General features: G+C 39.5%; 1 protein-coding gene across 3 annotated transcripts in view; it reads right to left on the bottom strand.

Moving 5' to 3' along the window:
• The window catches only part of ADCY8 (adenylate cyclase 8), a 245,726-nt gene that overhangs the window by 139,886 nt on the left and 88,622 nt on the right, over positions 1-17,218 (bottom strand). For all 3 annotated transcript variants that reach the window (XM_004602452.2, XM_055127686.1, XM_055127687.1), the window contains exons 3-4: positions 10,848-10,978; positions 3,688-3,799 (exon numbers count right to left, since the gene is read on the bottom strand). In XM_004602452.2, coding sequence (XP_004602509.2) covers positions 3,688-3,799; positions 10,848-10,978 — 243 coding nt within the window. The remainder of the gene's footprint in view (positions 1-3,687; positions 3,800-10,847; positions 10,979-17,218) is intronic.

Genomic DNA, 17,218 nt, shown 5'->3' with positions numbered 1-17,218 from the left:
AGGGAGATTGGAGGAGGAGATAGGAGGGAGGTTACTGAGCTTTAATGTATACTGACTGATTCTCAGCCAGGATATATGTCGACACATTTCACAGGCATTGTTTCTTTCATTCTTATTTATAAAAACTGATTTAAGAAAAACAGATCTGGGATTCAAAGAGAAGCTTTATACCATTAAAACATTAAAGTTTAGTTTATTCTTGAAATTGCATGAGTCTAATTCTTGGGCTGTTTGTCAAGAACAGTAGCAGGTTTGATATCTATAGTATGCTTGCAAATTTGCTTAGAAGTCAAGAACATGTGCCTGGCTCCATTCCACCTGAATCAGGGATGCATCACTCACTGGTTCTTGGATGGAGTCATTTATTTCTTTAAACCTCAGTGATTTATTCTGTAAAATAGAAACATGTAAAGAAGCTGCCTTGTAGGTTGACTGTAAGATTTAAATAAGGCAATATAAGGAAAACACTCATCGGAGTACCATATGCAATGGGTGAACGCTGCCTATTTAATATTCTTTCATATGAATGCAGAATAGTGATCAAAACTCATAACTTTAGTCCGCCATATGTCTGTGTTTGTTTTGATTTCTAGTTCTGCTTTAAATCTTTCACTGATAGAGGAACAAACAGTATATCAGTATCTGTGTTGCAGACCATAGTGCCCAGAGTGGGGGAAGAGAGAGAGAGAGAGAGAGAGAGAGAGAGAGAGACAGAGACAGAGAGAGAGAGACAGAGACAGAGAGAGAGAGACAGAGAGAGAGAGAGACAGAGAGAGAGACAGAGAGAGTGAGAGAGACAGAGAGAGACAGAGAGAGAGAGTGAGAGAGAGAGAAAGAAAGTGTCTGCAATAGGGCCATAGAGGGAGGCTGGGGGAGGGGTTAGGGGAGGGAAACAGGGTCACTGATGGTGGGAAACGTACACTGGTGGAGGGATAGGTGTTGGATCTTCGTATGACTGAAATCTGATCATGGACACCTTTGACACTGTGGAGCTCATTGTAACTCAATTAAAAAATTAAGATTAAAAAAAATCTTTCTCTGAGTCTCACATAGTAGAGGAGCTATAGCTTCCTGGGCCCACTAGATCAATGGATTGTGGACACTCCTCTTGTTCCTTCTTCCCTCTCATGTATATGGTAAACAAGATGAAAAGTCGTGACTACAGGCCAAAGTCCACATTCTTCAAATATTGCACCATGCCTCCGAGATTTGTTTGTGCTTCCCTCTTCAAGCTCATTTCTCACCACGGGCTCCCATGCCCTTTATGCATCAGCAGTCTTGAACTTTTGATGGCCTCCCAAACGGCAGCACATTTTCATGCTTTCACACTTTCCTAACTTTTCACCATGACTTAGCCTAGAAGGCACTTTGTTGTCCAACACATGTCAGAAAAGGTTCTGTTCTTTCCCTAGACTTCACTTGCATGTGGTGTTTTCTCTTAGAGAATTCTGGATCCATACCAGTACCCCCAAATCCAATTTCTCCTTATTTTGTCCACAGAGATTTCTACACCTGTTGTTACTTGCACCACAGTATCCTCAAATTAATATTGAATCATCTTTCTTATTTTCCTTCTTCTTTTTTATGTTTTGGTTCATACCCAGCGATGCTGAGGCCTTGCACTCAGGAATTATTCCTGGTGGTGCTTGGGGGACCATATGGGATGCCAGAATCAAATGTTGGTCACATCAGGGCAAATGCCTTACCCTCTGTATTATCACTCCACTCCCAGAATTGTCTTTTATTCTTTAAAAAAACCCATGTGAATGGAAATTTTCTGAGTGCAGGGACTAGTTTTTGCTTTCCAGAGTCATATATAGTACATGGCAGAAGTGCTCAATAAATGTTAATTGAACAACACGTTTTGCAAAGCAAGCAGTTTGTGGGAATATGAAAATGACTGCAATGCCACAAATTGACCTTGATCAGTTCTCAATAGAAGGTCATTTTTGTTTGTCTTTGCATTTTTGATTAAAAATGTTTTGAATCACATTATGGAATGCAACGGTTACCTGTTACTGGCACAAAACACTATAGAGACATTAATAAAGATACCCATTCTTTCTATCCAAATTCTCAGCTCTCCAGAGAAACATGACCCTGTTATTAGTGGGAGATATCTTTTTCAGCCTCCTCCTTGGCTCATATTCGTTTCCTGGTTGATTGTTGTTCAGTTGCTGCAAGTTACCAATCAAAGTCCTTGGCAAGTTTTTAACTATCTCTTCTCCACTAACCTTTTCTCCACTGCTCCCTCCATTTCCCTCTAGTAGCCCTAAATCTCTTTTGGTTTCTTTCCACATACAGAAAAACATCTTTATTTGTGTTTTCCTCCTAGCATGACTCAACTATCTTTTGCCTTCTTCACTTTGGTAATTGGCGTATAATTTATATGCAATAAAATTAACACAGTGATTGTGACACCCAGAATCAAGTCACAGAACAGCTCATCACCCCCTAACTCATCCAACCTTATGCTCTGGTGCAATCAACCCACTACCTTTACTTTTGAGTCTTGGAAACCACTTATGTATTTTTTTCTGTCCCCATAGCTTAGCCTCTTTTTGAATATAAAAAAATAAAATAAGTAATTAGCATTTTGCTTCTGGTTTCTTTCACTTGGAGCACTGCCTTGAGAGTCACTGATGCTGCTGCATATGTCAGCGACTTTCTCCCAGAATAGCATTCGTCAGTATTTGTTTCCTCATTTTAAAGATTCAGTTTAAGAATCACTTTCTCTACAAGTTTCCTCTGGTTCAAGGGTATGCGCTACTTCTTTACTCTCGAATGTACCTTCATCACGGCACACAGTACACTGATGACCTGTTTGATTCCCTGGCTAGACTCAACTTGATGGAGTGTGTTTCATGCTCCTGGAACTGAGTGAAGTATCCGAACAGTATTCAGATATAGGATGAACAGATCTCTTTAGAATGAGCTAGCCTTAAAGTAGGATAATTTGATGTTCTAAAAAGAAGCTCTGACTTCATGGGGTATTATTTCATTCCCCTAACAGCCTTATCGAGTGAATCTAGTACTAATACTCACTTTGCAGAATGAGTGATTGAGTCATGAGTTTTTGCACACAAAGACATTCTAAAACGCAGGATGATGCTGATTTTCTTCCACTTGAGGCTTTCGAACTAGGATATTAAATGTTAATCTTCTTTAACCTGTCTCTAGTTTTGACCCGGTGACGTAAACTAGAAAATAAAGGCAGTGTTGTCTGAAATGAAAGCTCTTAACTTGGGTCAACAAAACTGGTAGTGGGATGGTTCAATAATTTATGTGCTCTTGGGAACTGGCAAATTTATTCTAAATGGCTGGGGTTGGCTGGGAAACTGCAGTCAGCCATCACTGCCAGAACAGATACTGAGACCGCAGCTGGATGGCACCTCGCCAAATGTAGGGGAAAATAATAATGAGGGAGTGGGGAGCAGATTAAAAAGGACTTTGGTCTAATTGTCATTCAACCAGCTGTCTCTCCACTGGGAAAATTAAACCGACAAACCTCCCATCTGAGACTAGTAAATAACTAACATAGGGTCTGCAGAAGGTATGCAGGTCAACGGTCCATGCCTGGGTAAAGACTGCAGAATGTCTAAGACACTGGTCATAAAGGCTGAGTTCTTCTCCACATGCAGTCTCTTGCGTTTACAGAGGACTAAGAGAGAATTAAATTCAACTCACATGTGCCAGTCGATCAAATCTGGCAAAGAGCTCGTTGAGCATCCTGACCAGCTCCTGAGCAGACAAGGTCGTTGAAAGGTTGGTGAATCCTTTAACATCTGCAAAAAGAATACTAGAAAAAAAGGAAGCGGTGAGGTGGGAAAGAAAGTATATTAGTATTTTAATTGGTGCTGGGAGATCTAACAACACCATCCAAATGAATCAACTATGGTCTGAGAGTTTAGTTCTCCCTGCAAGGAAGTCAGGAGGGATGTCTTAATATTTAATAAACATTTCGGCAGAGACAGTTCACTCCAGAGTTAAGGAAGGACAAAGGGGCAACTAAAAGTCCTTCTTCCTGTGAGGGATGTGGGGTATGGGCAATGCAAATAAACCCTAAAAGGAATTTTTCACAGGAGCAGATCAGTTTGTTGTGGAATGAAAAATGAATATGTGTGATTTTTTTTTATCACAGTGAACAATAATATACATGCCATGAACACAGAGTAGGGTAGATTATCTGTAGTCAAGGACATGCATGCATTGATTCTACTCCAAAGGACACATTAAAATAAGATAGAACTAGGCACTTTTCAAAATTATGACAGGATGTAGCAAAGCTAGAAGATCTCAGACTGAAAAATTAATCCCCCAAAGTGCACACATTTAATAAGGATTTCATTTGGATGAGGCCTTATTTGATGCATCTGACTTGGGATAAGGGAAGAGTAAATTTAGAGATATGACAGTCTTTGAAAACCTAAAAGTCAGAAAAGTATTATCTCTGCATTCATCATTCTCTCTGCTGTGGAGATGAATGAACTGAGATTCAGAAGAGCAAGAAGACTTGCTCAATGTTCCACTAGTAGCACATCACAAGGTTTGAATTGTTCATGTGCAACAATTGTTCTCTGGGGCTTGGCTCGACCCATCTTGACACTATCTCAGAGACTAATAAAAGGAGGAGCACCCATGATAAATAGAAAAACCACATTTTCCTGATGCTCAGACTTGATCATATATGAAACTGAAAGTATCCTAATGGTATGTCAAATGTTTCGCTACTTTTCTTAGTGTTGTATAAAATAACAGTAAATCTTACTATCAGTTCAGCTTAATTTTAATGAAACAGACCAGTTGGCTAGAAGGCATTCTGGAACCTTCACTTAAATTGATTACTCCTAGTGTACAGCAGTTCTTAAATTCTCTCTATTATAAAGGTCTTTTTTAGAATGACATAATCTATGTTGTTTCCTAAAAATGTACAGATGTTAAAAATTTGCATCTCATTTCAAGGAATTTACAAAAGTTCACTCATGGACTAATAAAAAGTCCATAAATACCCATTTAAAATTGCTTTAACTAATTTGTTAATGCCTTACTACTCAGTAAATGATTAGTATATGCGAAATATCTACCTGTAAACTGTGCTAGGGAGAAGGGCTGAATGATAAAAGTGATTCGGTATCTATCCTCTACTTGCTTAACATCTGTTTTGTGGGTTGGTAGACAAGAAGAAAGATAGGACAACACAAGGGGTAACTCCAAGTCACTTTACCAATTATTAAGGGGATTAGTCATTCCCAAGTGTCACAAACTCTATTAGATTTTACTTAAGGATGATTTTTTTTGTTTTTTTTTTTGGGGGGGGTCACACCCAGTGATGCACAGGGGTCACTCCTGGCTCTGCAATCAGGAATTATCCCTGGCCATGCTCAGGGGGCCATATGGAATGCTGGGAATCAAACCCAGGTCGGCCGCGTGCAAGGCAAATGCCCTACCTGCTGTGCTATCACTCCAGCTCACTCTATTGATTTTAAAGGATTCTAAGACTTGATGGACAAAGCAAATAGAGTGATATGTGTTCTAATCTGAGGAAATTATACATATGATAGTGGGGTGAAAAGCAAGCAAATGCATCAAGGTTTGGCAGTGGGAAGTTACTCAGAAGATAACACTGATTAGTTATTTCCATGGCAGGTGGGAAGTTGAATATTCCTTAGGTGATCTAGTTCAATTACAGATTTATTCACCTAAAACTTTTAGTATCTGTGGCAAGAACAATTTGTCTACTTATTTATTGATTCAACAGTTAACTAACTAAATATTCACAAAGAGTTGGGTACTAGAGATACAGTGGTGAGCAGACATGACCATGTCAGCCCTTTGGGAACATGCACTCTATTGGAAGCAGAAGGAAAGAATTTCCAGAGAGCAAAAGTCATGAAAGATCCATGTGAGTCAGTAGTCTACTTTATGTCCCAGTATCTGTATATGATGGTCCTGGTCCCTGGCATAGTTTAATTTTCTGGCACTACTATTAAAATTCTGCTTTCCCTTCAAAATCCTACCCATGTTAAGATTCTACATTTATGGAGACTTCCCCATGCACAACTAGTCACTCCTATTCTAGCATCTTTCCTGCCTGTGCTCCCTTCTGTTTTGATATTTATTATGTGATAACATGATCATGTGATACAAAGAGTGATCCATCTAATAGCTAATGAATTAGGAAAAAAATTGCACAGGAGAGATAGTACAGCAGGTAGGGTGTTTGCCTAGCATGCAGCCAATCCGGATTCAATCCCTGGAATCCCAGATGGTCTCCCAAGCACCTCCAGGAGTGATTCCTGAGTTCAAAACCAAGATAACCCCTGGGCATTGCAGAATGTAGCTAAAAACAGCAATAACATGAAAAATTATTATAATAAGTCCCATCTGTGTGACAACAACCCAGCACTTGGTGGACTTGATGACAAGCTTCCTGAGTTGGTTCAGTGGAAATCTTTAGAATCAAGTCATCCTATCTCAGCTCATGCTCACCATTGATATCACCTGAAAGCTTGTTAAAACCTGAAATCTCAGTCCCACCCTGATATGCTGGAACAGAATCTGTCTTCAAAATAATTCCAAGGGGCTGCCGCAATAACATAAAGGTAGGGTGTTTGCCTTGCATGCAGCCAACCCAGGGTCAATTCCCAGCACCTCGTATGGTCCCCCAAGCATGGCCAGGAGTAATGCTTGAGTGAGCCAGGAGTGAGCCAGGAGTAACCCCTGTGCATCACTGGGTGTGACCCAAAAATCAAAAAAAAGAAAAAAGAATTCCAATTGCTTCACATGCATATTTATGATGGAGAAGCCCCAGCTATGCATAAATTATAATTACACAATAGATGTTTGATGAACAAAAAAATCTAAGAACTAAAAGCCAAGTCTCCAGTTACTCATAGTATTTATTCTACCCATAGGAGCTGGCCTTACAGTTGGGTTTTTTGATCACTGGTATGAAATGGTAATATTATAAGATAAGTATGCTGAAGAAACCATATTTATGTTCAAGACTAATGTGGTTATATAAATCATTTGATTGAAAATAAGAACAAGTGAAGCTATCCAAAGTTCACTCTGCAAATTGAGTCTTCAAGGAAACTGAACATGAAATATGGAACATGGAACTATGTGAGTTCTTCCTAATTATATACTTGGAAAAAATTTATTTAACCTCTCTGAACTCTTATATTTTGGATGAAAAAGCAGAGGTGATGAAAGATATTCTGTGGGGTTGTCTTAAAAAATCATATATAAATAAAAATATACAACTTAATGAGTAGGGTAGATAAGATTGTGAATATTTAGGGGAAACCAAACGCTTAATAGATTGCACTAGAGAAAGTTTGGGAAAGGCAGACAAATTCTTTAAAACCCTTCAACTGCATCTTGCTTATATGTGAAACCCTAGTTTGCTGGGTGAATGTGGTGATTTCATATGTTGATAGGAAGGGCTGGCTAGAAGGAAGTAGCCAATCAAGAATGTGGGTGAGTGAATAAATCCCTGAAAGTGAGGGTTTTTCTGATGCTGGAGGAAAAATTCACTGAAACTCATCTTCTGATAAATCCAAACAGTAGTGTGAGCAAATATGCAAATGTGGGTGAGGTGGGTCACATGATGCTTGAGTAGAAGAAAGAGCTCTGGGAGAAAAGTTGCCTGTTCACTAAAACCCAAGTCTCCCTGTCACATAGAAAGGGTGCTGAATCCATGTCTAGATAGGGCTTAATGATCTCATCGAGAGAGTATGAGTAAAAGTCATGCATGCCACTTCTGGGGTCAGGTGGTAAAGAAGCAGATGTGCCTTTTTCTAACCCTTTGTCCTTACGAATGTTGAGGTCCAGAGAATGGTACAGTTCTAAACTGCAGGGGGGTTATTCCTGTGTTACCAGGAATGTTAGTTGTGAGCTGTTGTGTGAACATTACTAAATTTAAATAGTTAGTACTGAAAGACTATTTGTTAGAGCAGATTGCAATAAGCTACCACAGAAAGGGTCTTGAATATGTAGGAGAAAAGTGGCAGAAAATTAGAATTGGAGTGATCGGACTGGAATTTCAGATGGCTTCCAGTATAAAAAAGTGAGTGGTCAGGCAGATGCCCAGAATTAATCTGACGATCTCTAAGACCCGTATAACAAAAGCCAACTTGAGAATCCAACTGTTTTGTTTATTATAAACAGAACAGCTTTTGGATCTGAGGACCAGAAAGGTGAACTAATCCAGTTAAAATGCCTCAGGTAGTGTGGCCCATAGAATATAGCCTAGAATGAGAATCAGGGATCAGAGCCCTGATCACTGACTGCTAGTCCACTGGGGGACATTAATGCCTTCAATTCTTTCTGGCCACCACTTCCATTCTCTCTGCAGGAAACAGTGAACAGTATGAGATAGAAGGATGTTACAATTTTATAGCAGACTGTTTCCAGGGAAGCCGCACAGAACAACAACAACAAAAAGCAATAGGAAAAAATAAACCAGGTGGTTTTTCATGAAGAAAGTAACAAGAATGGAAATGATTTCAAAACTGTTCCCTACACTGCCGTGGGCGGTCAATGGGCAGAGCAACCACTCTTTGTCCTTCGATGTGAGATTAGGTCTATCTTCCTCAGCTTTTTTTTTTTTGTTGGATTTTATTTTTTAACACCAGAGGTCTTGCAGTGGGCTGGAGAGTTCCCAGCACCTCTTGTGGAGTGGAGTTTCTCTTCCCGATGCCAGCAGAAGCAGTGGGCATCTTGCCATGGCTACCTCTGTAAATAGCTGCAGGGAGGCCTGGTGCAGCTCTGAGTTTCTCTGTATATTCTTCTCCAATTATGAATAGTTAGCTTCTCCCCATGCTGGAGACACTGAGAAACGTAGGGCAGAAAACTCAGTTTTAATTTTGGGTGTTGAGACCTTCTGAAAAGGGGTCTTGAGCGAAGAAATCAGTTTTATGATTTAGTGGGTATATGTAAGGGAACAGAATAACCAGTTATTCTCAAGTAAGATAAGTACTAAATTAAAAAAAATATATGGCTTACTAAATTCAAGATAACCAAATGTGTTCGTCAAACATTTCTTTTTTAATTTTTTTAAATGAGCATTATGGAGACGTGTGTGTGTGTGTGTGTGTGTGTATGTTTTACATATACAAGGTATTCCATATGCCAAAAACAGTAACAAGAAGTCTCACAACGAAGACGTTATTGGTGCCCGCTTGAGCAAATCGGTGAACAATGGGATGGATGACAGTGCTACAGTGCTACATGTGCATATATATATATATATATATATATATATATATGGTACTGTATGTTTATTTAAAACTTATCTATGAACCTGCTGTTCTAATTTAGAACTGGTATTGATGAACTTTTATTATCTACGGGAATCATCCATGGATCTGGAGTATACTTTTAATGTTAGTGGCTATTTTCCAAAAAGTTGTTTTGCAAACTCAAGCATCTAAACTGACATAGCTCAATTCTTGAATGAGAATGACCTATATTGAAACACTTTCTAAAGGATATTTTAGAAAGACCCTATTGGATGAACTATGGTTTCAAATGAATGATATTATACAACAGGCAAAGAATACCTAGAGATGTTTAAAAGCTGATGTTTTCTCCTAAAAGCTGTTATTTTCTCCTGTCAGAGTTAGGAAGAATGGATTCAGAGAGTTCGTAGGTTCTTTGTAGAGGTGTTCAATGTATATAGGTTTCTCCTATGTGTGATAAATTTACACTCTATGCAGCCAACCCAGGTTCAATTCCTCCAGTTTCTTGTAGCACCCAGCAAGCTACTGAGAGTATCTCGCCCGCATGGCAGAGCCTGCCAAGCTCCCCATGGCATATTCGATATGCCAAAAACAGTAACAAGTCTCCCAATGGAGATGTTACTGGTGACCACTCAAGCAAATTGATGAGCAACGGGATGACAGTGATGCAGTGACACAGTGATTATATTGGTAAGAGGAATATCACACTTTTTATTGTACAAATTGAAAATGTTAGATATTTGCTCTCCAATCACTTCTAGTGAGTGACTGGGTTTACCCAGCACATATGCTTCAGGTGTTAACTTGAGATGCAAGAGGCATCTTAAAGAGACATAATAAACAAGGAAGAGGTGTAGAATTTAGAATTTTGATTCTTGTTCATTTAACCAAGATACCCCTCTCATGATTTTAAGTACATACTTTATTTTAAGCTAAGTTTTTTTTTAAGCTAAGTGCTAGGCACAAGAAGGCAATGATGAATATAGTGATGGTTTTATGAATGAATGTATACATCTTGCATGTATGTATGTAGGAGTTGATGGCTAGGTGGGTTGGCAAATGGCTGAGCATATGAGTGTGTGGATGAACAGATTGTAAATGGATGAATAGGTATATAAATGGATGGATGTCAAAGAACATAAAAGAATAAGTGGACATATGAGTGTATAAAATATGTCTGAGGAGAAAACAAAAAGTTTCAGTCATTTTTTTCTGTTCTTTTGAAGAGGCTTATGAGAAAAAATGAGGAGTATACCCAGGTTGATTACCCCTAAGACTTTTGGACTATAATATGGGATTATTTTTTCATTCATAGTGTAAAGTCTTTGGCTTTTTCATACTCAAAAAATGTAATGGTAAGCAAACCTATGACAGTGGACCCAAGGAGTACGTTTTCTAGCAAATATTTTTTCACCAATATTTAGCCTCAATTTTTGATCATCACAAATGAATTAATGAAACAAATAAAGAAAGGCAATACCATTTAGGCAGTTTTTAAAAAGTCATAGCTATGAGATGTGAACTCAGATCTCAGGCACACAGATCCTATGGAGAAGCAGGGTGGTGGTGGTGGTGGTGGTGGTGGGGCTGCATATTTCTCACCTGACATTTTCATAGCGATGGATGTATATCCGATGAAACTGATGCTGCAGGTGTTCGTCTTCGACATTGGTCATATCATTGATCATTTCCAGTACAACAAACCGTGGGAGCACAGACAGTACAAGTCGCTCCTAGAATAAAACAATGAAAACGGACAGTTATATTAGTCTAGCCTTTGAGTCTAGTTGGGTGGGTGGATGGTATAAAATTAATTAGTTTCTTTGCTGAACTTCTTAAAGAACCACTATTTTCATACTACTACGTAAATGAATGGTATCTGTTAAGTACTTGTTATATGCCAGACACTATGCTTGGCATTGTGTAGAAGGAGGTTAACAAGATTGATTGATGTGGGTCCTACAATTGTGGAGCTTACATTCGAACAGGGAACAAAAATACTAAAATTTACACACCCAGACTTACAAAGCATGACAAGTGTAATGCAGAAACAGCTATGATCCATGAGTATAATGGTTAATGACATGATTCAAATCGGGGATTTGGAATGACCTTTCTAGGAACTGAGACTTAAATGCCAAACATTTCAAAGCAGCCAGCTTTCAGTGCAGACAAAGAGAGAGCTCCAGAAAGAGGAAAGAGTACAGAGAAATGGTCCAGTAACAGAAATGGGCAATGGTGTGGCTGGAGGGTGGTAGCAAGAAAGGAAGTCAGAGGTATAGCTAGATATTGCAAACCTGTGTAATATGTTAGCATTTAATTCCAATTACCGTACTTGGTACTAAGTGGAGAACTGACGTAGGCTGTTTTACATTTCAAAATACCTCCTAGATATAAAGTAGCAGAGAGGTACAAGCTTGCAATGATGCAATTTCTGATAGAAATTTCTCTGGACTTAGTTACTAAAATACTAAAATACAGAAATCCAAAACTGTGCAGCCACTATTGTGGCTGCTAGACCTCATACTCTTCATTCTCAGCAATGGAAAACAAATTATCAAATGCTTCCTTTTCAGCAGGTTCGACTTTGGGGGGAAAAACTCCAAACAATAATAGTGAGTTTTTTGTTGAAATATTGAATGTAATCAAAGTAAAGTGAAAGTAAAGTGAAATTGATGAGTTACACAGGCGGGGTAGGGGGCTGGGGAGGTGAGGGGGTTGGAGGGAGGTATACTGTGATTCTTGGTGGTGGAATATGTGCACTGGTGAAGGGATGGGTGTTTGAGCATTGTATAACTGAGACTTAAACCTGAAAGCTTTGTAACTTTCCACATGGTGATTCAATTAAAAAAAAATCTCAAAAAAATTCCATCTTAAAAACTAAAATAAAATAAAATACCTCCTAGGTTATGGTTTGGGGAATGGATAATGAGTAAGGACTTGGGGGTTTGAAGACCCCTCAGGAAGCTCTTGCAGAGGCCCCGGTCACAGGGACTAAGGAAGAACAGATCTCTAGGATTGGAAACCAATGAATTGAGGAGAAGGAGGCAAACATCCTGAAAAGAAGGACTGTAGCACTTGACAGGATGCTGTCTTTCACTCAACAATATCTTGGATACCAGCCAAGAATTTATGCCCATAGTTATTTATGGACATTAAGCTTATTTGCCATTCATTCTTTCACTTACTCTTCTCCAAAGCCTGAAAACTAACAGACACAAATAATAATCTTCATTAAATGGCAGATTGAGTCTAAGATTAAATTACTTGCAAGACCTGAACAATTACCAAGTGAAAGTGCCAGAAAGCAACCCTGTAACATATTATTCCTTGACAAATTTTCTGGTGTGATGGGAAATTTCCTGGAATTAGAATCTGACTGAGGTTTTGTATCCCACTTTTATCTTTAAATAGTAATGAAGCATTAGGCCAAAGCTCTCATCTCTGTGCTTCAGTGCCCTCATTTGGCAAGTGGCAACCATATCATTGACCCTGGAGGATTGATGTCAGACTTCAATAAAATAAAAATATGTGAAGATTGGCACTCATTACATCATGTCTCCTCTTTCCCCTCTTTAACCCTGTTCTCATGCAACAGAATTTATTAATGAAGTGTCCATTGAGTTTTGTGGGATGAAAACTTTTCCCATTTTTGGGAGCAGTCCTGTCATAGGCCTGAGAGGCATACTTCTGGCAAAAGCCCTGCATCGAGCTCACTGTGTGTTCATTAGTGCTACTTGTCAACTTCCCAGGTACTTGTGACCTTTTTCACATAACTGCTTCTGGATGGGAGCAAAGGTAAATCATGGTGCTGAGCAGTGCTCGGTGCTTGTAAATAGTCAGCACATAAATATTCTCTATACACACGTCCGAACACAGAAAAGGCAGATGACCTAGAATAGAATCTTTTTTTTTTAATTTTATGGAATCATCGTGAGTTAGTTACAATCTCCAACAATTATTATCTCATTAGTTTCCTTGAATGGTAATGAACTTTCAAGTCAGACAGTGCAACATCTATGCTTTTATGGAAGACTTAAATGAGACATTTTCTAGCAAAATTCTCCAGCCCCCAAGGCGTGCCAGCCCCCAGCCAGCGTTTCAATGGCAACTACCCCAGCTTCTCCTTCAGCCTCAACATTTTCTGTCAGCTGATGAGAGTTTGCCTGGAATCTGCTTGTAAAGCCGGTTTTCAACACTTTTGTTTCCCTCAGATTTGTTCCCTGCTTGAGAAACATCATTCAAACCCCCTGCACACACAATCTGAAAGGAAATGGGGAAGGTTTTCCCTTCATGCAATTCCCAACTCCTGCTGAGGCACAATATAGGATTTTCCGGCTTTTGAGATCAGAAGCACAAGAGTCTCTTGCAGCCAGACTGCGGTCCAGGATGGCCTTTGTGCACACATTCGGCAGGCAGATCTCTTTTTCTTCCTGAACTTCTTCCATTTTCATGAAGAAAAACTCCTGGGTTGATGCAAAGTGCATCAGAGACTCCTTTCTTGATTTCTCTCTCATCTCACATAATGCCCCCTATTCATGTCATCACACTTGTTTCCTGGGCATTAACTGCTACAGTCTGCCCCAAAGGGAAGTCAAGGTGAAAGCAGTGAGGGATTAAGGATATTTATTTCATGCAAATACTTGTAGTGGGAAAGAGAGGGAAGCAGGGCAGCCCTCCGTGCAGACAGAGCTTCCACACAGCAGTGTTTCTGCACAGCCAGGCCTGAGGAAGAATCCTGGCTCAGGCACTAACAAGTGGAGAGAGTCCTGGTGAACTGCCTTAACTGCAGGGAAGGCCCAGGCAAATGGAGGAGACTTATTATTCAGGGGTTACTGATCATTCATGACACAGTATGCCACGGGCTTTGCATCCAGTAACTAACTGAAACCTCAGGAGGTGGGATTACTACTGTCATCTAGCGAAATTGGCTGAAATTTGGGGAAAGAGGGGAGGGCAGTCCCTTTAAAGTCATGGATTTATGAAGTGCACAGTGAAGACTCAAGCTCATGTTCTAGCAAAATCATTCAGCTATGTATACCTCTCCCCACCACGTGGAGAAGGTGCTGAAGGGTAGACAGGCAGAGGTGGGGTCCTGACAATGAGTTTGGGGAGGGATTAGGGGTGTCTTGTCTTATGTGCCAATGTAGCTCAAAGACATGAATGCTGAATCCTCTTGGCTGTCGCAGAAACTGAGGCCTGAGCAGATTCTCCCTAGCACTGGTGGGTCCCCTCAGGAAAGGAGAAGCTGAACAAAAGTCTGATAGGAACATGTATGGATCACAATATCAAAGTTCTTCCCGGGTGGCAATACCTTGATTAACTTCTATTTCTGCAGAGAACTTTAGACTAAGTCCATTTAGAGAATTATCCATAAATAGTCACATCCCAAAAGCTATTCTCTCCTCTGGAGAAGTCAGTGTTCTCTTTCAATGCATTACCTCCTTCTCGTTCCTCTTATTCGAAATAAAACCACTTCCCTCCACTATTGATTTCCTCCTGTAAAGAGCAGATACATTTTCTGTGAGGGTAGTTCGAGAACCTGGGAAACCTGGACAGATCTCAGGACTGACTTTCCCTTTCCCTTTCTTGTGTGGATTGTGATCCACACAGCAGAGCAGCAGAGGCAGAAATCCAGCTCAACATGGCTCAAACAAAACAAGACCTATTGTACTATATATATATACATACATATATACATATGCACACACAGTGGATTGGAGTGATATCACAGCGGGTGGGGGGTTTGCCTTGCACGTGTTCAATTCCCAGGTTTGATTCCTCCATCCCTCTCGGAGAGCCCGGCAAGCTACTGAGAGTATCCCTCCCACACAGAAGAGCCTGGCAAGCTCCCTGTGCCATATTCCATATGCCAAAAACAGTAGCAAGTCTCACAATGGAGACGTTACTGGTGCCTGCTTGAGCAAATCGATGAACAACGGGACAACAGTGCTACAATGCAGCGCATATACTTATAAGCATATATGTGTATACTTTTGTATATGTGTGTGATATACTTATAATACAAACCCCATCATAAGTATATATATGTATACTCCTTATAAATATTATGTATTTATAAGTATACCAATAAGGCCCAGTGACCCGTGATAATGCTTTTCTAAAAGCTTTCCTTTTTTCGTCTGGGTTTATGTTTTTCTTGTAGTTTAGCTTCATCCTTATCTCTTACTTCTCTGCCAACGGCAACTTTAGGTGTTTATACCTTATATCATTGGGCAATTTTGTAAATTATTCCTTTAGTTTGAGATATACATCTGCATAACTGCTCTGCTTGGGACAAATACATATTTCTATCTAAGGTTTATGGTGAGGGTTAATCATTGAACCAGGTCCATTACTGGCGTGACCATTAAGAAGGGAAGAAGTTGGGTGCAGATCAGAGGGAGTCCCAGATGTGTGGGGGATATGGTGTCAGAAAACCAATGTGCACACAGTACATTTGCAACACATATTTGTGGGGAAAACAAATAAGTACTAGAGAAATATGTGCCCCAAAGAGAGTTTAGTTTTGAGAAATCAGGCATGGAGATCAGGGACTCTGAAGTGAAGATAAACACATGGGTAGCAGTGGAACGTAGCTTCACATATATATCTCTTAACCTCCCCTCTGAGCACCATTGTTTTCTCTTCTATAAACTTGAGGTGATGATAAAAGCTCTGGAGGTGATGATAAAAGCCTCAATAACGGTTAAATGTGCTCCTATTTTCAAAGAATTAGTGTCTGGCACACTGTAACCACAGCCCAAATGTTTGTTACACTCACTGGCAAACCGTCTATTTTAAGCATGGTTTTAGAACTCTAATTGCACATTGTTACTAAAACTTAAAGATTTTAGAGCAGGGGCATTGTATAAGAAATAGAGGGAAGATGAGCAGAAAAAAAATATGTGAAGAGGCAACTGTGCTACATAGTGAAAACCTCCAGCCACAAGTTATTAACAAAAAAAAGGGGGGGACAAAATTTACTATCAAATTCTAGACATTAATATTGAACTTTTGTGTCTTTATTTATTTAAAATTTCATTATCCACTGTTGTAGTTAATGTGTTGACAACAGTGTTAAGAGTGTGATACGGTTTCTGTACCTCACCATCCCCAAAGTTTTCAGTTACCCTTTACCAATGTTACCCTCCAACTTATGTTATTTCTGGTTAATTCTTCATTTTCTCTTCCTTCCTCCACCCACAGCTTGGTAATTTCAGTTTTTAATCTAGGGCTAAAGGTTTGTTTGTTTGCTATGATCTATTATCTTGTTTCGTTTCTCTATACGCCACCAGATGAGTAAAATCATCAAGTATTTATCCTTTTCCTCTGACTTCATTTAACATATGTTCCCATTTCATTCATGTTCATAGGAGGTATTTATGGCATTTTTCAGCTAAAATACCATTTCTGAAAGCTAATTGTGAGTTCTATCATCTGGAAGTTCTTGATTAATCAGTTCCTAAAAGTATATTCTGTACATGCACTTCAAGTTTGATTTAACAAGGATCATAGCCCTGTCTATGGAATGTGGTTTGAAACTCCAAGAACATTGTTTCTGCTCAGAAGTGCAAAGTCAAATGGTTTTGGAGTTAGGCAAACTTGAATTGCCTCCCAGCTGAACTCCACAAGGGACTCATCTGTGATTGGGATAACTTCTATTAACTGAATCCTATGACTTGTTTCATCATGTACAAAATGGACATAACGGTATCTGCCTCCCAGAGTTGCTCTTGACACTAAGCGACAAAGCCATTTTCATAGATCCTGGTACCCACAAGCTACTTTTGAAATCACAATAGTCATCAGATGTGTTTCGATTCACTCTCTTGGCTAGCTAAATCATGGGCCCAAGCCTCCACTGTGCCACTGCCATTGCTGTCATCTGGAATTCAATGAAAGGGTCGAGACACTGAATTCAGGTATCGGGGAATGTTTTTCCTTTTTCTTGTTTTTAATCTTTTCAAGCA

The sequence above is a fragment of the Sorex araneus genome, chromosome 2 (assembly GCF_027595985.1).
Source record: "Sorex araneus isolate mSorAra2 chromosome 2, mSorAra2.pri, whole genome shotgun sequence".
In the NCBI taxonomy this organism is placed as follows: domain Eukaryota; kingdom Metazoa; phylum Chordata; class Mammalia; order Eulipotyphla; family Soricidae; genus Sorex; species Sorex araneus.
The sequence above is the reverse complement of the archived record's forward strand: the minus strand, read 5'-3'. Positions and strand labels throughout refer to the sequence as shown.